Source organism: Astatotilapia calliptera, chromosome 18 (assembly GCF_900246225.1).
Source record: "Astatotilapia calliptera chromosome 18, fAstCal1.2, whole genome shotgun sequence".
Classification (NCBI taxonomy): domain Eukaryota; kingdom Metazoa; phylum Chordata; class Actinopteri; order Cichliformes; family Cichlidae; genus Astatotilapia; species Astatotilapia calliptera.
The window spans coordinates 32,513,423-32,539,895 of record NC_039319.1 but is presented as its reverse complement, the minus strand read 5'-3'; the positions used below and the strand labels follow the sequence as shown (position 1 = coordinate 32,539,895).

At 41.5% G+C, this 26,473-nt stretch overlaps 1 protein-coding gene across 1 annotated transcript; it reads left to right on the top strand.

The window, feature by feature from the left end:
- Nucleotides 1–1,132: 1,132 nt before the first annotated feature.
- LOC113011080 (protein Niban-like) lies at nucleotides 1,133–25,301 on the top strand. The gene is made up of 14 exons (XM_026150460.1): nucleotides 1,133–1,269; nucleotides 3,507–3,637; nucleotides 3,775–3,912; nucleotides 4,015–4,132; nucleotides 5,301–5,462; nucleotides 9,332–9,447; nucleotides 9,839–9,943; nucleotides 10,707–10,869; nucleotides 11,026–11,207; nucleotides 12,617–12,763; nucleotides 12,868–12,978; nucleotides 13,516–13,623; nucleotides 13,724–13,835; nucleotides 23,804–25,301. Exons 1-14 carry the CDS (start codon nucleotides 1,137–1,139, stop codon nucleotides 25,066–25,068), a joined length of 2,991 nt encoding a protein of 996 aa, XP_026006245.1. The 5' UTR covers nucleotides 1,133–1,136; the 3' UTR covers nucleotides 25,069–25,301.
- The last annotated feature ends 1,172 nt before the right edge of the window (nucleotides 25,302–26,473 follow it).

Sequence of the window (26,473 nt, the reverse complement as noted above, 5' to 3'; positions counted from 1 at the left end):
TTGAAAAAGTAACCCCTATGAGCCACAAACTCATAAGACTGCAAACAAACTCTAAGTGTTCTGTACAAAAACCCAGTTATAAAGTACACCAAAAGCTGAAAGTTATGTTTTGTTGTGTTAGCTAAATATTGTGGAAATCACAGTGCTCATTAAAATGTGTTTAGAATTTGCAAATTGATGATGATTTATCTAAAAAATCATGTTGTCGCCTACATAAGCTGCCTTCATAGGTTGACGGTATTGGAATTGATTAAACTGGTCCTGTGTTTACTCCTTGTCAGAGTGTGAATAGCCTAGCTCTGGCTGAGCATAGAAGCCCCACCCTGGCTGAGCATAGAAGCCCCACCCATTTGATTTAAAAGAGGAGGGGCTTAAAACAGCTTGTTTCAGACACTCTGCAACAAAGCCGGTAAAAGATGAAGAAGTTTATTTTTTAAAAGCTACTCCTTCACTGTCCAAGAATAAAGCCAAATTGAACTTTAAATAAACACAATACAAAATATAATCTTTAAGAGATTTAGTTAAATTTGCTATTATCTGGAAACTGTATATTTTGAAATGTAGAAGGTTAGGGTCTAGACTTTCATTGGTTGCTACAAAGGTACTTTTTTCATCTTAGTATATAAGGTTGACTTCAAAGTTTTACAGATTCAGCAGAGTTGAGAAAGGTTCAAATAATTATTACTTAAATAAGTTCATTTTTCCATTTGCCGTCTTGTTCTTTTGGTCACTACCCACAGTTCTAGCTCAGAGGTGGGGGCAGGAACATAGACTGATTAATAACGATCTCTCCGTGAACTGCCACAGATAACCCAAAGATGAGGGACTAAATGCTTGTTATCTTTTCTAACTTGTTCAATAAATGCATCACATAAAAAAATACTTATGTTGTTAGGTAAGGGTATTATGTTAAACATGTCACTCTTGTGCATACCAGCAGATGGCCTTGCAAGGATGGCTGTGACACTTGGGTACAATGTTAAAGTTGGTAGGGGCCGCAGTGACAGATTCCACCTCACATTTTGCTGGCCCCGCCCCACCTCACCACACACTGACTCACAGAGCACAGAGGAAATGAGTTGAGCAAAAGCCTCTTGACACATCAGAGCAGCTCATTCAGTTGACATGTGTTTCCTATGTGTGTTGTGCGCAGATCCTTAAATAACCCCAGTCACCTGTTCTTAACAACCTTCAAAAGAAAGAAAGTAGACATCATGGGAGCATCTTCCTCTGGCTTGCTGGATGAGGCCAAAATCAGCTACATCAAAGGTAACTAAGAAATCACTTTTCTTTTTCAGAGCAGCTCAGAAAAACTTGAATGTCAGTTTTCTAATCCTAAGAAATAGAAGGGAGAGAGTAAAAGTGAAACAGAACCTATAAATGTATGGGCACAATGATAGCAGCTACTTTGGCTTTGTAGTAGTCAAAGTAGTAGCAGTAATAAAAGCAATAGATGTGGTTATTGCAGCTGTATCAATGTAGTAGTAAATTTAAAAATAAACCAAACTGCTACTTTTGTTCGATTGCTTTTAGACAGCATAAATATATTTTTATTAGTCTTCTAGTTGCTAACTTTTAGCAAAAGGCTGACAGGAAACCTGGTTAGAGGTGCGGTGTGTTACAAGGGTCCCCGGAATAATGGGTTGACTGGGGAAATTGCGGTTATTTTGGGCTGGGTACCAGCCTTGACCACCAAGCTAAGAGTGTGACAGTAACCAAGCAAAGGACATTATGCTTTAAAGTCTAATTAAATTATATCTATTTTAATGAATATTTTAACTTTAATAGAAAAAAGTAACAAAACTGATGTGCTCTGTAAATGTTTTTGCTTATTTCTCCATGTGTACATTCCTATACATGTTATCAGCACAGTCACATCCTGTCACTAATCTCCCTTGCAAACTCAAATGTAATTACAGCTATTTCCAACTATTATATTATTATGGGTTGTCAGATCTCTGTCTATCTATGTGTGTCAGTATGTAAGATGAAAGTCAGGCTGGATAGTGGTCTCATACTGTAAACAAATGATTATGATCAATCTACACTGAAGACACCGGATTAAAAACCCAGAACCACAGTCAAAACCCACTTACACACCAGCGTACACAAGCAGGACTTTTGTTAAATTCGGCCACATGACAAATTACTTCACACCTGCACACTGTGGTATTGTTTATATTTGGCCTTTGTATATGTGTGAGGTAGTTGATATATCCTCTCACCCTTTTCAGACATGTACATTATTTCTTCAAATATGCCTGTCTTGTTTTACCTCTCCAAGATTACTTTTTACTTACCATTTATTACTGTTTTTTTTTTCCCGCCGCCTGTCCCGTTTGGTTCTTTTGCCATCAGAATTATTGTCTGAAGGCCAAGAAAGATGCCCAACGGATTTACTATACCAAGTGGACCATGGACCAATACGGCCATTGGTATTTTATATATATATATATATATATATATATATATAGGTAGATAGATCGATAATCTATGAGTATATAACAGTAAATACTAAATATTGAATATTATTGTGCAGCTTTAAGTGTTTTGTTAACTGCGTTAAATTTAAAAAAAATCTCCCTGGAGTCCAGTGCTAGGGCAATTTCTAGACCTTACCTTACGGTTGTAAGTTTTTTGCTCAAAACATTAAAAAAAGGTTAGGGATGACTATCAAAACAGTGAGCTGACAGAGATATTGGAGTTATGTCAGCCTGATGTCTTAGTGGTCACACTGCTTTCCCATAAAAGTCACAATGAGAGACTTGCTGGGCTGGATTTGAATGGTGAATCGCCTTGTAACCATTTACAGCCATTCATGCAGTGCTGTGTTCTATGCCTTTAAGTGCTATCTAACTACAATGACATTCTCACCTGTGACCCTTTAACTCACGTAGTTATATTAATAAACGAGCATGCACAACATTATAATTCCACATGTATCTTGTGCATTTTATGCTCAGCTCAATAACATCAGGATTATTTTCAACAATATGTATATAACAGTGTGGTGTCTCGCTAACTCTTAATGAAATTTAAAATAACACTTACATTTGGTCCATGCCTGAATGTCAGACAGACTTTAACATGCTGAACAAGCTAGCTAAGTTATGTAGCCCATATCTGAAGCAGGCTATGAAAGACATTGGCCTAGCAATTTAAACATTTGTCAGTATAAAAATATTGACAAGTGCAGCTTTAATATGTACATTTCCATCCTTAAAACTAAATTTACCATTCCCAGTTACTCTGCACTTGCAATGGTTTCCTTCAGTGAAGGGTATGTATAAGTTCAAACACTCGTTTTGAAATTAGTTTTTAATATCATGGAGTTTTTAATATCTGTGTAACAATGCACACAGAGAGGAAAACTATGCTGATTACTGTTATAAAAGAATACACATGTAAATATGTGTCATTATGAAAAAAATTGTTCTAAACAAGTTTGAGTAACATCAAACATTATAATAATCCCAACAACAAGCTGTGTTTCTGTATGCATCCAGGACTGGTTGATGGTACATTCCAGAGCTTCAGTGACTTTTACCGTCAGCAGTACTCTGTAGCCTACCTTGGACACTTACACCAGGAGGTGGAGCCTAAGAGAGAGGGGAGGGGGTTATTGCTTACACGGAGGGTAAGAGTTAAATCTTTTCAAACTCAATTCGACTACATATATATTTATGCATGTTGATGCAGCTGGAAAATTGGTCTAAATTTCTAATTATGTTAAAGTTTAACCAGTGTGTGCTTGTGTGTTTGTGCACTGTACAGCCTCAGTATGCTCCTGAGGAGGTGCTGTATGAAGGGAGCATTAAGTTCTCCAACTGGGATGAGCAGCTAAAGAAATGCAGAGAGAGATACATAATTCTGCGAAGAGACTACAAAGCAGAGATACATGATAGCATGGAGGTAACACACAGATTAATACGCTCACACACAGCACGTGAAATTTGCAGTCTAAATGATTTGCATCCTGTGATGAACATTGCTATCTGTGATTCCAATCTTTAGACTTTCAACCGTGGATGTGTGGCTAAGATGGTCCTCCAGCTGACGGGGGCAATTGTTTTCACCAAAGATGACGAATCAAGAGCTCACCTTGAGAAAACCTGTGCCGGAATACTGAATGGTATTTTAGATGTGCAACAGCATGACTGATACTACTCATAGTTTGTCTTCCCAATGAAGATATGATCTGCTTTAACTCAGCATCTCTGAAGTCAGTTAATGAAAATGAAACGACTGTCAGTAGGGAAATGCTCCATGATGAGGGTATGAGTACAGCAAACTGAGTAACACTACAAACTTAATCATTTTAGTACAGATAATTATTTATATATGTAGAACACCTCACACAAGGCAACAACTTGATAACAAGCAGGTTTTAATAAAGAAGTGTAACCTTCAAGGTTTTCCGCTGGATTTAACAAATTCCTGACCGTTCAAAACATATTTGAAGTTTAGCAAGCTGTGATAAAAGGCGGAAAACACCGCAGCCATTAGGATGATTACCAATCAGTGATGCTGACTGCTTGTGTTTGTGAATGTCTAACACTGTGCCACATTGACTTATGGTATAGCATTTTCTTCTTTCCTTTCATAAAGGATCCACCAGTGCAGTCCGTCATTTGTATTAAAGCCTAGATTGTACTAAATTCTTCTAGAGGGAGAGAGATATTTTGAAAATGGAAACAGGAAACATCGAGGAAAGTAAGATTATACAGTGATACACGCTATCTATCAACTGTTCGAAACCACTTGTAAATGTCCTTGGTTTTTTTGTGTTTTTTTAAGAACATTTAAATAAAAAAAGGGTTATAATATTGTAAATGAAATTTACAATAATGAGGTGTCTGAAAAATCAGATTGTGTTGACCCGTTTAAGTGTCAAACACAAGATTTTATACAAGAGTGTGTACTACTCCTCTCACATAACAGGACAATTTGATCAGAATAGAAGAAAATGTGGAAAGTTGCTAAAGATGATCAAGCTCAACAGAATCTCTAATGAACCTCAAATTCACATGTTCAGGCTGGGTTGGAATTTGATTTCATAGCAATCTGTCAAATCAAATACCATGATTCATCATTATTAAGTAAAAAAGGTCACCAGTATCTTTGAAGATGTCCAGTATCTGATAGATTCGATTTTAGTCACTTAATTACATGATAGATAATTTACTAAACAGTCAGAGGCTTATGAGTGTAACATAAACAAAAGCTTCTTTGTTGGACACAAATTAATAGAGAATACAGTCAAACCCACATCAGTAATTTTGTTTTATTTGTGTTTCCAGGAGGAAAGGAGGACTCTTCTTCTGCAGTCGTTAATCCAGATGCATTTGCTGTGCATCTCCACTTGGCTTACACAGGCCACACCTGCTTCCTGTTTCAACAAGAGGAGGAGCGAGATCACTTCCTGTCTGGCCTGAAGACCTGTATTAGACATCGCAACCTTGGTAAACACTCATATGTATGCTTTTGCCGTGGCCCACTTAGCCTTGCTTCAGATGTGCAGGGTAATAACACAAAATAAAGACAAAACAATGTCAAATGCCTGCTTGCACAATCACTGCAAGCTAAGAAATTCCCTAAGCAGTCAAAGCCATCACACGTGTAGATAATTTTAAAAGATGAATCGCTCGCTTTCAAATTATTTGAAATATCCAAATTTTTTTTAAAAAAAAATGACCAGACCCATCAGTTACCTCACTTTTTCTCCCCAAAGGTCTTTAAAAGGTCTTTATATGTTGGTATGACCAAGTGCAATTTGTCTATGTGCATGACTTCTAATTTCTGAGGATGTCCTAGTTCAGAATTATGTGTTTTCATATCAAATGAAAACAGTTTTACAAAGTATGCATCATTCTAACTACTACAAGGTCAACAACAAGTTTGGGTCCATTTCTTGCTCAGTAGCTCTGAATTTTTCTAACTCTCTCCTAAACTGGTAGTCCTTGCTAATATTTTTGAGCTAAGAGCTCAAAAGGATTTTCAATATTTTGTCATGGTGTGCAGCGCTACATGCTGTTGATTAAATCCAAATACTTTTTACAGTTGTCTAATATCAGATGTGAGTGTAAAATATTTCAAATTGTTGTAGCAGAGTCCTGCTTCTGGTTGGCTCGTCTTTAGTTTGTCATTCATGTTGTGACAGTTGCCCGGGTGACAGATATAAATATTAATGCTGCTGACTTCCTGTGTGGTTAGCTAGGATACAAACCAAAAAACAAACCCCTTCAACTTTAAGCAATAAGGTTGCAAAAACACAGCACATCATATCTGCACAAAGATATCCTCAGCAGGAAATAGCACACAGATGGCCGCCACTGTCTATTTCACTTTAGATGTGTAAAGCCACAGCACTTACAGTGATGTTGATTTTATTCATCTCAAAGTGATATATCAACCTCTTCTTCCAATAACCATATCTCTTCATTTAAACACTTCCTTGGAATTTTAAGTCTTTGACTTTTTTAAACATTTGATGATGTTCTGGTGTCCCTTCAAAAAAAAAAGCTAGCCTACCTGAAGTACTTCTGCCCCCACTGTACACTTGTATGATATATAACACATAATGTTAATTTTAGATTATTGCAATCTGCCAGTTGTGGTCAGATGTTTACATAAACTCATGAATGCCATGAATAGGCATGAATATCTTGTTAATTTAGGGGGTTTTAATTTTTTTTTTTTTCATTTGAGTTACGAATTTGTATTTTCTCTAATCCACACAGGATCATACAGGCTGAAACACACATATATGCACTCATATCCTTATAAATAAAACACAACTTGAACAGGTAGTTGTTGACAGGCTTCTGGCAAATTGTGGTTGGATATTTGACCACTCATCTTGGCAGAATTAGAAGACTTAATTTAAATTGGTATGGTAACAATATTAAACAATAGTCTGTCCAGTTTTTACCCTCCCCTTCACATCATGGTAGCTAGGATAAGGCTTTTAAAGGAATGGAGAATATTTTTGGCCAGGTTTGCAAATTAAATTAAGAGAGTTTAAAAGTATCATTTGGAGGGTATTTACAGATGTCTAAATATTGGACTTTAGAAAGAAATTTTGCAATCATTATTGAAGATTGTTTGGATAGCTATTATTTTTAGTGTTTGTGCATACAAACTAGGTTTTACATAGTCTTTTCTAAAATTAGGAAACCTGTCAGTAGCTGCAGTGAGAAAAAATGCACACTGTTTTGTGAATTTAGCAATGACACAGATGCAGACTTGGTATGTTAGTCAGAGCAAATTCAGGGGTGATAGGTAGTGATGGGACTACCTATCATTTGAAACACATAACTATTTCTATCCATCCATCCATCCATCCATCCATCCAAACCAACTGAGTGAGTCCTTGGGTCTACCTCCTTGCGGTAGGACATTTCCGGAATACCTCACCTAGGAGGTGTCCGGGAGGCATTCTAGTCACATGCTCGAACCACCTCAAATGGCTCTTTCTGATGTGGACGAGCAGTGGCTCTACTTCAAGTCCCTGGTCGAGTCTTCCACTCATTGAAGAAAACTCATTTCTGCCACTTGTATATTTAACCTCATTCTTTCAGTCACTATCCAGAGCTCGTGACCATAGGTGAAGGCTGGAGCGTAGGATTGATGGCTTTGCTTTTATGCTCACCTCTGTCTTCAATTCAATTAGATTTAATTTGATTTCAATTTAAACAAATCACAACAATAGGTGCAAAAAATCACTCAGTGGGTTGAGGAGTATAAAAAAAACATGCATCATATTCAATTCAATTCAATTCAATTCAATCTATATAGTTCCAAATCACAACAGAAAAACCCAACAAGAATCATACGATCCCTAATGAGCAAGTGCTTCAGCAACAGTGGGAAGAAAAAACTCTTGGAACAGAAAGAAACCTCCAGCGGAACCAGACTCGGAGAGCGGTGGCTGGCTGGGGGTGTAGAGGGGAAGACAGGACAAAGACAAGCTGTGGAAAAGAGCCAGACAGGGTTTTCGGAACAAACTGTTAAATGTTCAGTTTCTATGCCATATGTCAGAACAAGATCTAGAATGTCATTAAAGTGGTGGGTGGGTTGTTTTATATTTTAAAAGAAGCCAATTGACGCTGTAATTTTTAGTATCTACATGGATGTTAAAATCACCCACAACAATTATTTTATCTGAGCTGAGCACATAATTTAGATAAAAAGTCTGAGAAATCGTTCAGAAACTTAGTAAGGCCCAGGTGGATGACAGATAACAACAAGTAAAACTGTTTTTTGCTATTTCCAGCTAAGGCTAAGAACCAGGCTTTCAAATTAATTAAAACTCTGTCTGGGTGTTTGGTTAATTAACAAGTTGGAGTGGAAGAGTTTTTGAACACCACTCAGACTCAGACAGTCAGGGTTTTCAAACAGGGGGCTAAACGGGGTCTCCAATTCAGTGATCCTGGCCTCCAGAGCTGCAAATAGGCATTTAATTACAAGTATCATTGTTACTAAAGTAGGCCAAGGAGTAAGTAAACATCTGACACAATGAGCAGGAAAGTGCAGGAGGAACAGGTGAAAAGACCATGCTGCTAGAGAGTCTGCTATGAGCTAATCTAAGCGAATCCCTAGAGACACATTTAGTGAATACTGTCAATATAATTAGCAGATCAATCAACAGAGAATGGATATTGTATAAAGTATGTGAAGACTATACTTTGAGATAAGATGTTGTCTATATGTTTTTAAGTAAAATCTATGCTATCTAATCAAAACTATATCTTCAGTCGATGTCAGCAGCATCCCATGTGTAAAATGTCTCTTCCTCTCCTGAAATATCTGATGGTTTACCAGAATCGCTTTGAGGCTGACCAAAAGTCAAATAGGAAATGGCCGCATGCTGTTTTTTTTTTTTAAATTTATTTATTTTTAATTTTTAGCAGGATATGATTCATGACTTTCTGTTCCTTAAACTTCTGCAGAAAAAAAAATCTGAAACAGCTCAAGGGAAACTACACTACAAGACATGTTTTTTAGTGAATTAGCAAAAGAAAAAAAAGAAAAAAAGAACAAAAAAATTAGAGATGTGAAAATGGTCAGATGTGTTGTAATGAGAATGGAATATTGATGTCAGGGATCCACCGAGGATACAGGATCAGCACAATTTCTACCAAACTAAAATGACTAATGACAAAATACTAAGAATTAAGTATTTTAATACTTACCACACTTGTAGATCATTTTAAGCCACGGGTGTTCTAATAAGAATGGGATACTGATTTCAACTTTCAAAAATAAAGGGACAGGATGAGCATGCCACCAGATTCTTTCAGAATAATAACAAAATCCCTACTTCCTGCAGACCCGTGGTGTAATTCATCATATGAGAATCAAGCATATGCACGAGCCCTCCGACTCTACCGACAAGACAAAGGATGCTATGAATCCTGGGAAATGCTGCTGGGCACTGAGGAACAAGTTTGTACACACACACACATTAAAACTTTAAGCATGTCTGTGTTCTTCATTTCACTTTAGTTCAATTTATTTTTATAGTGCTAAATCACATTAATAGTTATCTCATGGCACTTTTTTTTCTAAAGACCCTACAATAACATGCAAGAATTAGAAAACTCCAATAATCAGATGTCCCACTACGAGCAAGCATTTGGTGACAGTTAGAAGGAAAAACTCCCTGAACCAGGCACAAGGAGGGAAAACCTCCTTGTGCTGCAACCAGTTAGAGTGTAGGGAAGGGAGACAGCAGAAAAGACAAACTGTGGAAAAAAGACAGAGATTAGCAATAATTTATGATTAAATGCAAAGTGTTGTAAAGACAAAGCCATAAACAGTGTGCTTGTGTATGTAGGTGCTTGCCTCCCAGGTGATGGAGGAAGTGTTGCCATGGTTACACAGTCAGCTTCAGTCCAGGATAAAAGGCAAGAAGACTGAAAAGATACGGCAATGGCTCGCAGTAAGTAATAATATGACACCAAGTCTCTGCAAATTCTGAGTCTATCTATTTATGAAATGTTCCTGTTCAGGATTGTTTTAGTACTATGTCACTCGTTTAGCATGTATGTGTAGCATTTAGCAATATTCTAACTAACACTACTGAATGGTACGGTAAAAGATGATCAAAGCATTAAGCAACATTCACAGGAATTATCATCTAATCAAGCAGTTCTGAGCAGCTTGCGAACATATGAGGTAATGAGCTGCTTTGTAAGATGTGTTTAACAATATATTTATATTTAGCAATACATAGGGGTATTTCTTTTACTACACTTTTTCTCCATGGCCATTTATGCAAATTAGAACAATGTTCAAAAATGTAAACAAATATTTAGATAGCTGTCTAAAGATAATGTAATGTGTCATTGGCATATTTAAATATAAACCTTGTATTACAAAAGTCCCTATTGTAATCAACTGGGGATCTTAAGCAAAAGTTCCTTGTTATGCTGCCCCCACGTGGTCAAAAAATAGCATTTTTTAAAGTGAACTTCAAGACTTTTTCTTTCTTTAGAAATGATATAATCTGATACCATACCAATCTGATCTTCTCAGAATGCTACCTAACTTATCAGAATTAAGGGAATTATCTGACAGCAAGTATCTTTGAACTACAACACTATTATCTTTTACCCCGTGTTCCAACAAATTGTGTGTGGCAGTTTTAGCATCAGTTTTTAATCTCTCTGTTGCACAGTGTATTAATTTGTTCGTATGTATAGACAGTGCAAGCAACCCACACGTTGGTGCTGGAAAAGCTGACTGCAGGTCTGGAGGCTCTGAAGAAGGAGTGCCGTGAGACAGCATCAGACAATCAGGCACTCATCAGATCCAATCTGGACCAGATAATGTCCTCTCACTTGTTCCTGGAGCAAAAAGTCAGAGGTACACATTGTTTGACTAATCTCATCTGAAAATGCCTAGAAAATGAGTGACTGTTTTTAATGGCTAAACTCAGCTAAATCCATATTAAGCTACAAACTGAGCGTCTAGCCATGGTTCAGCTTTTGTGCACATTTTGTGAATCTGTATCTGTTTCAGCATGTGTATGTGAAGAGGCAGAGAAAGTGTGCAGTGAGTCTGTAGCACCCTACATGTCCTCCATCCTTGAAGCACTTACCGAGAACATAAGCGGAGGTATTCTTGGGATGCAGCGCACGCTGAAAACACAGATGGATTCGGCCTTTTTACACAAAAACGAAGGGACACAGGAGACAAAGAAGGTGAGAGAGGACTTGTTTTTAGTTACCCTAAAGTATTTGTGTGGCAGCCAAAATAAGAGCTGTTCCAATTCTCCAAATACTGAAGAAAGAAGTTTGAATGCTGCCTTTATCGTTTCCTTTAACATAGGATACAGTGCACCATCCTTTATGAAAACGGAGGTGAAAACACTCCCATAATTTACTACAATGGACTATCTGACAATTATGAACACAGTCGACATAAGTGGAGCAGATCATGTAAATGTTATTTGTACAGTAGCTGCATTTTCCATTTCATTCCAAACCTCTTGATATATTTACAATTTTTACCAACACTTTGTTAAGCTCAGAGCTGAATATCACCAGGAGCCTCTAAACACTCAATGTGAAGACTGAGTGAAGAGTTTGAGGTTTTAGCAGTAACAAGAGCAATAGCAACTTTGAGCCATCCATGCAAAGTGCAGATTACGAATTCATTCTGATAACATCACCCCTTCTAAAAGTAAACTCTCCTAGTAGCAACTATCACAACCACAATGGGCATAAGACATGATTTTATGGTTTGTTTGTTTTGGGTTTTTTTGCATTTGATTTCATGCAAGATGTTAGTAAATGTTAGTAAACCTATGGCCACGAGCTGTGGGTAGTGACCGAAAGAACGAGATCCCGGATACAAGCGGCAGAAATGAGCTTGGGTGGCTCTAAGGGTGGCTGGCCTCTCCCTTAGAGATAGGGTGAGAAGTTCGGCCATCCGGGAGGGGCTCAGAGTAGAGCCGCTGCTCCTCCACATCGAAAGGAGCCAGCTGAGGTGGTTCGGGCATCTGACAAGGATGCCCCCTGGGCGCCTCCTGGGTGAGGTGTTCCAGGCATGTCCCACCGGGAGGAGGTCCCGGGGCAGACCCAGGACATGCTGGAGAGATTATATCTCTCGGCTGGCCTGGGAACGCCTTGGTATTCCCCCGGATAAGCTGGAGGAGGCGGCTGGGGAGAGGGAGGTCTGGGCCTCTTTGCTTAGGCTGCTGCCCCCGCGACCCGGCCTCAGATAAAGCGGATGAAGATGGATGGATGGATGGATGGATGGATGTTAGTAAATCTGGCCATAAATGTTCCTTCTTCTTTAAAGTGCCAGCCTTTGTAATGAAGGGATATTTTTCACAGGCTGTTCTCATTTACATAATCTCCATAAAACAGAACACAGTGTGGCATTTTGTACTCCATCTTCCTCATATTGTAGTTTCAACACAGCTGGGACATTTTCATTAAGGTTAGACTTTTGGAAGGCACCCATTGTGCCGCTTTTGTGCCATCTTGAAGAGGGTCTCATTTGAAATCAAGAAACACAAGATGTTTGAAGTTGAAGATGTCTGAAGTTTTTGCTTGCCCAAATTTTCAAAAGTGCTGACAGAAAGCATTTGCTCTATTTCTTTTAGGCCTTGTCCAGTCTACGATCAATGCGTCTAGATCAGTGCTACAAGCAGGTGGAGAACCTGACAGAGAAACTCGAAGCCTTAAAAGAGCGATTTGGATTGAGCAGCATTCATAGACTGGTTCACTATGCAAGTCTGGAGATGGAGCTGGTATGAAGCACAATCTTCAGTATAGACATGGCCTCTCAAGGAGCCTAAAAGTAGAAAAGATTGACGTGAGCCGTTTTTTAGTGTTTGCTGTGTGTGTGTTACAGTTGCTGGACAGTGCTGTCTACACCTTGGAACAGTTCCTCCAGTCATCAGCCAGACTGCAGCCCACTCAGGTTCCTGTTAAGTTGAACAGGGCTACAGAAAGAGTGCTGAAGGTAAATAAGTTAATTATTTTGAATTAAATTTTTATTTAATAAAAAATCTATCATGTGTGATCAGAAGATTTCTGAAGGAACTGTATAGACCGTGTATTTTAGAAATCCAAATAAATGAAAGATATGTGATTTTCATAAAATAAGGAATAAATATGCTTAGATACACCATTAAAATGTTACACACTGAAACAAAATGATGTGTGCATTCTAGTGGGAACCCTGGACTCTGGTCCCAAACCCTAAAAACATGTCTTTGTAGCAGGTGTAGTGCGCAGCTTGTTAAACCTGGAAAGCCCTGAGAGACTATTTGAAATCTACAAAGAAAAAGTATTTGTGTCACTGACAACTTGTGTTTTTATGTGGGTCAGTTGCAAATTGACACACTACAAGTTCAATTGCGGATTCAGACAGCAAAGTAAACTAACCTGTCACAGTGATAAGTAACTTGTTCCTGTTTTCTAGTGTGCCCCACAAATACAATACAATCTTTGCTCAAAAGTGAGTATTACAAAAAATCTTGCTTGTGTGTGTGAGTAGCAGCTGGACTATGACAGCAGGGTAGTCCAGAGGAGGCTGTACGAGGAAGCCCTGCTGGAGATCACTCTGCCTACTCTCACCAGGAAGATGGACAGCAAGTGGAAAACTGTAGGTCAACCTGCTGCTACTTCACTCTGTCTGACTCTATCGTGTGTTATTGATATTTTATATTCTACAAAGCATGGACTGTCTGGTTTTCTGTGTCTAGGAGCTGCAACAGTTTGAGCAGTACATTTTCGCTGACTACAGCAGTTTTATCCTGGTTCATAACATTTACGATGATGTTCTGAAAACCATTCTCAGCAAGCAGATAGAGACAGGTAAATATTGATCTTGATATTGATCTTTGTTTGTGCATTGGTATAGATTTTGTTTCTTCTTTTTTCTGGTATTCTCTCCTAGGCTACAAGGAGACAGGTTACAAATTAAACGAAAATCCTGGACTCATTTTATTTACATGGTTTTACCTCAGAGAGAAGCATCATTGTGAATCTATAAATTGTAAGGATTTGGTCACTTTTACCCTGTCATGAAGCATCTTCAACCTATTCTTGGATGACAGTGCATCCAAGCCCATTCATCAGGCACAGAGAACACTCATTTTCTGCTTCTAAATTGAAACTGAGGTTATTGTACACAGCCCAGAAAACCTTAGAAATATGGTATCTAATCAGATTCTTGCTCTGGATGGCATTACCTTGGCCTCCAGTAACGCTGTGAGGAACCTTGGAGTCATTGTTGACCAGGATATGTCCTTCAATGCACATATTAAACAAATATGTAGGACTGCTTTCTTCCATTTGCTCAATATCTCCACAAGTCTCAGAGTGACGCTGAAAAACTAGTTCATGCATTTATTACTTCTAGGTTGGACTACTGTAATTCATTATTATGAGGATGTCCTAAAAACTCCCTAAAAAGCCTTCAGTCGATCCAAAATGCTGCAGCAAGAGTCCTGACAGGGACTAGAAAGAGAGAGCAGATTTCTCAGATATTGGCTTCGCTTCATTGGCTCCCTGTTAAATCCAGAATTAAATTTGAAATCCTGCTCCTCACATACAAGGCCCCATCTTATCTTAATGACCATATCACCCTTTTAGAGTACTTCGCTCTTGCACTGCAAACTTACTTATGGTTCCAAGAGGATTTAAAAATAGTAAAAAAGTAGTACATCGTACTTGTATGATTAGGCTTAAAACCTTCTGTAACAAACCAGACACAGCAGACCTGGTGACATTTTTATGCTCTTAAGCATCCTTTATTAACTCTCACACGTTGCTATTCACACCACAGCCAGCTTAACATACCGACAACAACAAGAACCACACTCAGGACCCAGTAGTATTTAAGCAGGGTGGTGTGATGACCCGATGCAGCTCCAGTGCGTTGGCTTCTCCTCCAGCTGTGCCACAACCACGCCTGCCACACTTTCCTTTTTCTAAAGCGTATAGTTAGACAGTAATCAGGTGACCCTGAATCCTCCCTTAGTTATGCTGCAATAGATGTAGGCTGCTGGGGGATTCCCATGATGCACTGAATATTTCTTCTTCACTCACTATGTGTTAATAGACCTCTCTGTATTGAGTCATACTTGTTATTAATCTCTGGCTCTCTTCACAGCATGTCTTTTATCCTGTCTTCCTTCTCTCACCCCAACCAATCACAGCAGATGGCCCCGCCCCTCCCTGAGCCTGGTTCTGCCGGAGGTTTCTTCCTGTTTAAAGGGAGTTTACCTTCCCACTGTCGCCCAAGTGCTTGCTCATAGGGGGTCATATGATTGTTGGGTTTTTCTCTGTATTTATTATTGTTTATATATATCTTACAATTTGAGTGGTTTGGAAAAACGTGCTTCATATCTAATTCCATTCAATTTAGTTCAGTTTTATTTCTATAGCACTGAATCACAACAACAGTTGCCTCAAGGTGCTTTATATTGTATAGTAAAGTAAAGTAAAGTAAAGACTTAATAATACAGAGAATCCCAACAAAAATCATATTACCCCCCCCTATGAACAAGCGCTTTGGTGACAGTGGGAAGGAAAAACAGCAGAATCAAACTCATTGAGGAGCAGCCATTTGCTGCGACCGGGTGGGGGTGTGGGGAGGAAGACAGGAAGAGAGCCAGAGATTAATTATGACTAATATTTGAATGCAGAAACCTGTATAAAGACATAGTGAGAAAAAGGTTAGTGAAGAATAAACACTCTCCCCAGTGCATCAAGGGAAGCCCCCTCCCGCAGCTTAGACCTAAGCCTGATCTTTACAAGAGGGTGTCTGTCTCTCCAATCCAAACTGGAAGCTGGTTCCATAGAAGAGGGGCCCAAAAGAAGGCTCTCCCTCCCATTCTACTTTTAAACACCCTAGGAATCACAATTAAGCCAGCAGTCTGAGAACAAAGTGCTCTGTTGGTGTGATACGATAACTATGAGGTTTTTAAGATAAGATGGGGCCGGTTCTTCAAGACCTTTTACGTGATAAAAAGGTTTTTAAATTCAATTCTGGATTTAACAGGGAGGCATTGAACAGAATCCAGGATGAGAAAAATATGCTCTTTCTTTGTGTAATGGGGAAGGCTTTAGGACCCAGGGGACTCAATGGAGGGCATAAAAGAGGGCGTAGTAACAGGTGCTGACGATTCCCACTGACAAGCGGCTGTGAGTAATGGATGCGTGAGTAGGTGAAGAGCCGAGAAGTTTAATCGCCTACGACGCAAACTGTGGTTTTAAACCTCTATAGATGAGGTTCAAGTAGTGATTTCTGTGGAAGAAAAGGCCAAGACAAATCAGGTGTGCAGCAAATACAGTTGCCTACTCGAGGGCAGGCTGCACATGCGACCTTGTCACTGTTTTTTTCCTCCTTCTCTGTATGGTTGTGTTTTGTTGGTTTTAGCAGGTCACCGTTTTTAATTATTTTTGTTGTTTTATTTCGGGTTTTGTTTATTTTTATTGGGTTGGTGCAATACTAAGCGGGCAACGTGCAATCCCTGAGTGGGGCTCATACCTCGGGGGAATGAGGATTTTTTAGTGGTGCTCTGTGTGTGGATTTGCCGTGATTAAGGTTTATTAAGAGTGCTTTTGTATTACCACCGTCTATTGCCTGAACTAGCACTTAGTGCATGCTATAAGTGTTTGGTTGGGCCTTTTTATGTTTGAGGTGGATTTGTCTCTTTTAGAGTGACGAGCACCTGGGACCGCCAAGGAGGAACAAACCCTCAGGTGATAGCTTCGTTGCTGGCAAGGTTGCACCGCTACTATTTTTTTGTTGTAGCGATGTTTTAGGTTTTTTTTTCTTTTTCTCAAAACTTTGGTGTCTTGTCATGTTAATAAATTGTTGAACATCTTTTACTGATATTGACCCTCTTGTCCTGTTTATTCTGGATTCGATCCTGTGAGAGTTTTTTTTGGTCTGAAAGTTCGTACTAGTCATAAGAGAGGCCCACAGTGGTTACTTGGTGCCTTATACCACACTACATTAATTGGCGTTGTCGACAGAATCTAGGTCATATCAGTTACGGTGTTTGGTTTTTATTTTGACGGTGGCCCTGCTTATTTTAGGAAGAATATTAAAGGAGAGGAGGGAAAGAAAAAAAAACAGTGACATTTTCTACGGAGGGGAAGCCAACGCTTGGACTGCTGTGGGGATAATAGACCTCCGTCGCCGACCTTATGGATGACGTACAGGCCCTTTTGGAGCAGCTGCAACAGCTAAAAGCAGCAAATGAACAGTTGAGGGACCAATTACAGGAACGTTCTCCTGTGACTGGCCAAGTGCCAGACCCAGTGCCAGGTCCATCTACTGTGCCCTCAAATATGAATTCAATAAATGAAGCTTCCAATGTGTGTTACGTTTATGCACCTCGGGAGCGTAAATGCCCAAGGTTCACCGGTAAACTGTCAGTGGACTTGTTAACGGTTGACCAGTGGGTGGAAGAAGTACATAGGTGCTTGGAGATTCGTCCTATGTCAAGAGCAGCACAAGTGATGTTTGTGATGGACCATCTTGATGGCAGTGCCAAATCGGACGTCTGTTTTCATTCGAGTATCAGCAGAGACACTCCTGACAAGATCTTTGATATTTTGGTCGAGAACTATAGCTGCACTCAGTCATATGTAGCTGCCCAGCTACAGTTCTTCCAGCGCACCCAGCGAGAAGGGGAATCTCTGCGAGATTACTCTCATGCTCTTAAATCTCTAATGGACATTGTAAGCTGTAAGACACCAGGTGGTATTCCAAATTCTGACATATTGTTAAGAGATCAGTTTACTGAACATGTCCATGATGATATGCTGCGTAGAGAGCTGAAACAGCGGGTCCTCCAAACACCAGACCTGTCCTTTCTTGCCCTACGCAGTATTGCCCTTAAGTGGGCTGATGTAGGGAGGCAGGGAGGGAAAACTAGGCCCCGAGCCTATTCCTGTGATACGAATTGCCAGGTAGTAGAGGGAGTTAATGCAGAGATGCATGCAGTCACCCTCGGGTCTAATGATGACATTCTACAGATAAAAGAGTGCCTTCGTAAACAACAGGTTCAATTGGATACGCTTATGAAGCAGATGTCGGTCCATTTCTCACAGCCGTCTCAGACTAACATCCCCTCGATCTCTCCCACCACTGGGCCCTTTCGTTTCCAGGCAGATGGAAAGCCAATTTGCCATCGGTGTGGTAGGGCTGGTCACATTGCCAGGTTCTGTAGGGTCAAACATCTAGCCACGAAGAACAGTGGTGGGTCTCATGCTGACGCACATGCACACAGTCAGGTTGTGGAACAAGGCCCTGAGTCTCAGCTGTCGGGAAACTAGGTCCCTCTGGTGCAGAGAGCCAGGCATCGGGAACAGGGTTTGTAGGCTCAGCTGAAGTTGTTATGGGAGATCCCTCTCGCTTAATTGGAAATTGTCCAGTGGTGGAAATAGAAATGGGGGGTGTTATAGTTCCCTGTCTTTTGGATACTGGGTCCATGGTCACCACTATTCGAGAGAGTTTCTTTGAGAAGCACTTTAGGCCGCAGGGGGTGGGGCACTTAAAGAAATGCCAATGGTTACGCCTCAGGGCAGCTAATGGGTCGAAAATCCCCTATATAGGCTACATGGAGCTTGATGTGACTGTTTTTGGCGGCATCCTGACAAAAATGGGCGTGTTAGTGGTGGAGGACCCTCGAGATGGTAGCGTTCAGCAGCCACAGAGTGTGCCTGGTCTCTTGGGGATGAATATCATTAGCCGTTGTTACCACCTACTCTCGGAACAGTTCGGCCCTCGTCTGTTTGAATCCCCTGCCCTTGAAAATGCCAGTAAGACGTGGAAAGAGACACTTCATAAGTGTCAGCGCATTGAGGCTTTGAATACATCCGGGTATTTAGGTAAAGCAAAAGTCTATGGTCGAGCTGTTTGTGTCCCTGCTGGGTCGTTGAAATGGATACGCACTAGTTGCCCCTCTGCTGCTAATATTAATTTCCCATCAGTGCTCCTGGAGCCTATAGCGACGGGTAATCCCCTGCCGGGGGGCATCTTGGTTTCTCCGGCCCTCATTTCTGTTGAACAAGGTGTGGTTGACATTCCGGTGGTTAATGTGGGAACTGAGGATGTTTGGTTACCGCCTTGTACACAACTAGGCGAGTTGCATCTGGTTGACCCCCCATCATCTGGGAACCCTGTCGTTATCGCAGAGTCTGAGGACTCCACGCTGCCGATAACGATGCACGAAGTGACCGTACAGGCGCATTCGCACTTTGATGTTTCTGAACTCTCATGGCCTACTTTGTCCAATGAACAGGTCCAACAAGGAGTGTCACTTTTGCAGAAGCATTGTTCAGTTTTTAGTCATGGGGAGGGAGATTTAGGATGTACCACATTGGTGGAACATGAGATCCCTTTAATGGACGATGCCCCAGTGCGACAGCGGTATCGTAGGCTCCCACCTTCTCAGTATGAACAAGTGAAAGCTCATATTAAAGATTTGTTGGATCGGGGAGTAGTGCGTTTAAGCAGTAGCCCTTATTCTTCCCCAATTGTGGTGGTTTTCAAGAAAAATGGGGAGATTAGGCTGTGTGTTGATTACCGTTTGCTTAATGCCAAGACACGGAAAGATGCTTATCCCTTACCCCGTATTGAGGAGTCATTAGATGCCCTGACGGGAGCACAGTGGTTCTCTACATTGGACCTTGCAAGTGGGTATAATCAAGTACCAGTGGCCGAGAAGGACAAAGCCAAGACTGCTTTCTGTACCCCTTTTGGGTTGTTCGAATTCAATCGAATGCCATTTGGGCTTTGTAATGCCCCTAGCACCTTTCAGCGGCTAATGGAGCGGATTTTTGGGGACCAAAGTTTCCAGTCCCTCTTATTGTACCTGGATGATATCGTGGTGTTTTCATCCTCTTTTGAACAGCATTTGGAGCGTCTTGACTTGGTCTTAACGCGGCTGAAAGAGCACAATCTAAAGTTGAAGCTGGAGAAGTGTCACTTTTTCCAGCCAGAGGTTCAATACCTCGGGCATGTGATATCGGCTTCTGGGGTGGCGACCGACCCCTCTAAGATTAGTGCAGTGGCTGGGTGGGCGCGACCGACTACTTGTATAGAGCTACAGTCATTTTTGGGATTTGCCTCATATTACCGGCGGTTTGTCAAGTATGCTGCCCCGCTTCACCGGCTGGTGGGCGAGCTGGGAGGTACCAAGAAGAAACGTAGAAGTGGTACCAGTGGGCCAATGGGCCAATGGGTCACCTTTGGAGTGAGGAATGTGAGAATGCATTCCAAACATTAAAAAGGTTGCTGGTTAGTGCCCCAGTATTGGCCTATGCCGACTTTGCTAAACCTTTCGTCCTTGAGATAGATGCCAGTCAGGCAGGGTTAGGGGCAGTACTATCCCAGGAGCAAGAAGGGAAGAGACGGCCAGTTGCTTTTGCTAGCCGGGGCCTGCGACCTAGTGAAAGGAATATGTCCAATTATAGCTCTAGAAAGTTGGAATTTTTGGCTCTAAAATGGGCTGTCACTCAAAAGTTTCGGGAGTATTTGTTGGGAAATAAGTTTGTCGTGTTCACAGATAACAATCCTCTCAGTTATTTGCAGACTGCTAAATTGGGAGCTGTAGAGCAGCGATGGGCCTCAGAGCTAGCTGTGTTTAATTTTGAGATTAAATACAGGCCAGGTCCCAGCAACCGCAATGCTGATGCGTTGTCACGGCAGCTACACCCACAGAGTTCATCTGGCCTGCTTCCAGGGGTGAAGATCCCACAGACAGATGTGCAAGACCAGACAGATGTGGGGCAGCTGGGAGATGCTGTTGCTGCTACGTGTAGGGCCATAGGTGCATTTCCATCCCGACCTAAAGCTGACTTAATATCCCTTCAAGCTGCCGACCCGGTAATTGGCCCTTTCTTACAGTATTGGGAAAGTGGGAGGCTGCCTACTAAACAGGAAATGGGAAATGTAAGTAAGGGAGTGAAAAAGTTGTTGCAACAGTGGCCCAGAATCAAGTTGAAGGAAGGTGTCTTGTATCGTCAAGTTCAGACACCTGGTAATGGCAAAGTTTTGCTTCAACTGTTGCTACCCCAGTGCTTGCAAATAGAGGTTCTAAGAAGTTTACATGATGATCATGGTCATCAAGGCATTGGACGCACTACCAGCCTGGTGAGAGAAAGGTGTTTTTGGCCTTTTATGGCACGAGACATTGAGAAATATTGTCAGGAGTGCGATCGTTGTGTCTTGGCAAAGGCTGTACAACCAAAGGTTCGCACATTTAGGGGGGGTTTGGTGGCCGCTAAACCCCTGGAAGTCATTGCCATTGATTTCAGTGTTTTGGACAAGTCTAGTGATGGGCGTGAGAATGTACTTGTGGTCACTGACGTGTTTTCGAAGTTCTCTCAAGCATACCCTACAGTAGATCAACGGGCAAGTACAGTGGCACGGGTGTTAACTGAAAAATGGTTTTATATCTATGGGGTCCCTAAGCGTATCCATAGTGATCAAGGAAAGAGCTTTGAGGGAGATTTGTTGAAACGTCTGTGTCACCTGTATGGCATAGACAAAAGCAGGACCACGCCATATCACCCTGAAGGCAATGGACAATGCGAGAGATTTAACAGAACACTCCATGATCTGTTGCGCACACTCCCTACTGATAAGAAAAGAAAGTGGCCGCAATACTTGCCACAGGTATTGTATGCTTACAATACCACAGAACATCAGTCTACTGGTTTTTCACCGTATGAGCTTATGTTTGGCCAGAAGCCCCAGTTGCCTGTTGATTTCCTACTGGGGGCTTCCCAGTCGGAATCAATGTCTAGATCTGCGCAGGAGTGGGTGGAGGAGCATAAACAACATTTAAGCTCGGTTTATGTGCATGCGAGAGAACAACTCCAACAAGCTGCAGAGAGGAGAAATAAACATTTTCAGCCCACAGTTATTTCCCTTCTCCCCCCAGGTACTTTGGTTTATCGGAAAAGTCACCCTTTAGGCCGCCATAAGATCCATGATGCCTGGGATTCTACGGTGTATGTTGTTGTGCAGAGTATGGACAAAGAAGGCAGGGTTTATAAAATACGCCCTAGAGATCATTCAGGCCCTGACAAAAACTTAAATCGGGCAGAGTTGAGAGTAATACCTTTGGGTACTATGGCACCTGCTCCAGACCAACATCCCCTCGCTGACCCAGGGCTGGTACTTGAGTCACCCCAGCAATCAATATCGGATATACCAGATGATGACAGTGAGGTGGGTGGAGTTATACTCGCCATGGCTCCAAACCCACCCAGAGATCAGCTACCCTTGGTATCGGTTTCAGAGCCTGTTGGTGAAACTAGGAGTCTAGGCCTGAGCAACCTGAACCCTGTAACCCTAGTTCCAGAACAGCCAAGGGAAAGTGGGATTGATAATAGGGAGAATGTTCCAGAGCAGGACCCGGGAAGAGTTCAGGAGCGGCCTAAAAGAAGTACAGCAGGAAAACATTCAAACCCCTTTAACCTCCCGCGGTCAGTAAATTCGACGGTTGTTTTTCTCACCGGTGATTCACAAAGTTCCCCTGTCCATAATGGTTTGCCCCAAAATGTATTTAGGCCCTGGCAGTAAGTGGTCGCCGGGACGGTGACCTTTTAAAATGAGGGCAATTGTAATGGGGAAGGCTTTAGGACCCAGGGGACTCAATGGAGGGCATAAAAGAGGGCGTAGTAACAGGTGCTGACGATTCCCACTGACAAGCGGCTGTGAGTAATGGATGCGTGAGTAGGTGAAGAGCCGAGAAGTCTAATCGCCTACGACACAAACTGTGGTTTTAAACCTCTATAGATGAGGTTCAAGTAGTGATTTCTGTGGAAGAAAAGGCCAAGACAAATCAGGTGTGCAGCAAATACAGTTGCCTACTCGAGGGCAGGCTGCACATGCGACCTTGTCACTGTTTTTTTCCTCCTTCTCTGTATGGTTGTGTTTTGTTGGTTTTAGCAGGTCACCGTTTTTAATTATTTTTGTCGTTTTATTTCATGTTTTGTTTATTTTTATTGGGTTGGTGCAATACTAAGCGGGCAACGTGCAATCCCTGAGTGGGGCTCATACCTCGGGGGAATGAGGATTTTTTAGTGGTGCTCTGTGTGTGGATTTGCCGTGATTAAGGTTTATTAAGAGTGCTTTTGTATTACCACCGTCTATTGCCTGAACTAGCACTTAGTGCATGCTATAAGTGTTCGGTTGGGCCTTTTTATGTTTGAGGTGGATTTGTCTCTTTTAGAGTGACGAGCACCCGGGACCGCCAAGGAGGAACAAACCCTCAGGTGATAGCTTCGTTGCTGGCAAAGTTGCACCGCTACTATTTTTTTGTTGTAGCGATGTTTTAGGTTTTTTTTCTTTTTCTCAAAACTTTGGTGTCTTGTCATGTTAATAAATTGTTGAACATCTTTTACTGATATTGACCCTCTTGTCCTGTTTATTCTGGATTCGATCCTGTGAGAGTTGTTTTTGGTCTGAAAGTTCGTACTAGTCATAAGAGAGGCCCACAGTGGTTACTTGGTGGCTTATACCACGCTACATTTGTAGTTCCTTGTCAGTACTCCTGCGGCAGCATTTTGGATTGACTGAAGGCTTTTCAAGGTGTTTTTAGGACAGCCTGACAATAATGAATTTTCTACTCCGTGTAGAAAATTCCCGTGTAAAAAAAAATGGGTTCTGAAAACCTGTACATCCATTAGGCAGCTGACAGAATGAAGTGCTCTGTCCTATAATGAAACCTGTGACAAATACTGAATATGAACTGGAACATTCCTGTTTGGTCCAAACATAAATTATGATTTTGTCTCTTCCTCATTATCAGCTGTCCAGGATGCAGCTAGTAAGAAAAGCAACAATCTCCTGTTGGACACTTCAGATCTTGCAATTAGTCAGTACAGTTTGCTGGGACAGACGCCTCCAAACTCTGCACCAGACAGCCCATCTGTTCATGCCCGACGGTCCTCCTCAGCCATGCCCACTGATGATCAAGAAACAATTTCTGCAGTGGAAGAAAAAAGTCAGACAGTTGATGTTTGCCCCCAGAGGAAGACAGAAGGTAACACTGATAGTGAATGTGACCAGACACATGTCTCTGACCAGAGCACAGTGCTTCTTTCTCCAGTTATTATCGTGACACAACAGTTGGATGAAACTGGCAGCAAAGAGGACCTGTTCCTGAAGGAAACCATAGAAGTTCAGATCACAACTGATGCATCTTCTACAGCAACAGAGCCAACAATAGCAAACAGATCAGACACAGATGCAAATGTTACATATGAAGTCAATGCACCCAAGTTATCTGCTGAACAAGGACCGACCATCCCAGACTCTCTGGAGTCGTCCCCTCTGGTCTCACCTCAGACAACAGAGATCCAAGTTCAAAGTGAACCTGCTATGCCTGACCTTTCAGTCTCAAATCAGCCATCAGAAGAGGATTCTTCCATCCAGCCTGCCTTACCATCACACCCACCTGATGCAGATAGTCCAGTACAAATCAGCCTCGGATCACTAAGTGAGGCAATTGCTTGCAGTTCCTCAGAACCTTCTGTTATGCCAATGATGGGACAGCAGACCACTGACAGAGCAGTCTATTTGACAGGAGAACTTAAAGACAATTGGGAGGTGGAGAGAGTAAAAGAGGAGAAACACAAAGATGAAGCAGAAATTGAGGGGCGTGAGACAATTCAAGCACGGGAAGAACAGAGAGAGAAAGAAGAGGTAACAGAGGAAGAAACAGGTGAGGGGCAGATGGAGATCCAAACAGGAGGTGAGCCTGCTGATGACAGCTCATCTGGATCACCAGTGGAGACCACCACTGCCTTAAACACAGAGCAGAAAAAGAATAAAGAGATGATGGAGGAAGAAGTGCCAAGCAGTGAACTCAGGATTGAAAATAAAAAGGATGAAGATGAAGCAGTCACAGAGAAAGGAGATTCTACAGAAGAAAAAAAAGAAGAGGATACACCAGTAGAGAGTGCTAATGAGCTACCTTCGGACAGCGTGGCTTGCATCAGAGAACTTGTGGTTGAGATTATTGAGATAGAAACAACAGTCTCCCCTGTTGCTGACAGTAGCAACAATCTCTGAAACAAGCATTAAAACAGCAAGAGCAGTTCCAGACCAATGATTCCCAACCAGATAAAAGTCACTTCAATAAGCCTTACATTTTCTAATTATTCCAGACAGAAATTTGTGCTGATTTAATTAATGTGCTGTGTTTTCATACAACAGTAAACTGAAAAATGGAATAGTTTGTCATTCTATTGTAACTCTTTTGTTGCTTTTTTTGATTCTATATTTTCTATAACAATTGCATTGAATCATCCAAATAAAGATGTTAAACTTGTGATTTTTTTTTTTAAAAAGTCGCTTTAATAATTCATTTGATTTGGTCCTCTTTAACCAATAAGCTCCAACTAATGCACGGAGATCTTTCTGAGACCTTTCTAAAGCTGTTGTGGCAGGCATGTAACCACTCCTGGGGTGTACCAGGATGAATATTCAGTTGGATGGTCAATTCAGTTGGATGGTCAATCAAGCACAATGATAAAATGACCGGCAAACCATTTGGTAATAGTTTTGGCACTATGAGAAGGTGGAAAGCCCTGCTGGAAAGGAAATCTGCATCTCTATAAAGCTTGTCAGTAGACTGAAGCATGGAGAGCTCTATAATCTCCTGGTGGACAGCTGCGATGGCCTTAGATTCGAGAAAACACAGTGGACCAACTCCCACCAATGCTAGCAAGATGACATGCAAACCACAAAACAGACTACCTAAACTTCACACTGGTCTTCAAGCACCTTGAATTTCGTGTGTCAACACACAAGGTGACACACATTTGAAACACGAAATTTCAAATGAAATGCAAAGTTGGTTCATGAATAGTTTGATATTCCAAATATGACAGTTGTGCCTCCTTTAAGTGTTGGCTTACCTGCATGCCACTCCAGGAACTGTAAAAAACAAGATTGATTAAGATGAAGATTGAAGTTTTGATTTAAAGTCATGTCTGTGAAGGTTCTCAGTCATCCAGGTCATCGTAGTCAAAGGAGCTTGCAAAGAAAAGCGTCTGGACTTCTTTAAGTTGCTTGAAGACGTTTCACCTCTCATCCGAGAAGCTTCTTCAGTTCTAAGGTCAAATGGTGGAGAGTCCCAGATATAAACCTAGTGGGAGTAAACCCCCACAGAGGGACAAAAGGACCCCCTGATGATCCTCTAATCGCCTGAGCCAAGGTGTGAAACTGGGTGTGGGTCCCAATCAGCCAGAGTTTCGGGTGTGTTCATTGTGAAACCTGGCCCCACCTTATCATGCGAATTCCTGAGGTCAGATGGCCCAGGATGTGAGTGGGCGTTAAGGCGTCTGGGAAGGGATCTTAAAACTGGATTATAGATGGCAGAGAGTTGGTGTCGTAAACCCCCGCCTCTGTTCAAAGATGGTCGCTCACAGTGGACATAGATGGCTTCTTTCACTCCTCTTTCAAACCCTCTGTC

Bases quoted from the DNA above. Each gene is read 5' to 3' on its own strand.
- LOC113011080 (XM_026150460.1), top strand. From the start codon at position 1,137: ATGTGTGTTGTGCGCAGATCCTTAAATAACCCCAGTCACCTGTTCTTA. The intron at 9,944-10,706 runs GTAAGTAATAAT...TCGTATGTATAG, and splicing joins AGATACGGCAATGGCTCGCA to ACAGTGCAAGCAACCCACAC. The intron at 12,979-13,515 runs GTAAATAAGTTA...GTGTGTGAGTAG, and splicing joins CTACAGAAAGAGTGCTGAAG to CAGCTGGACTATGACAGCAG.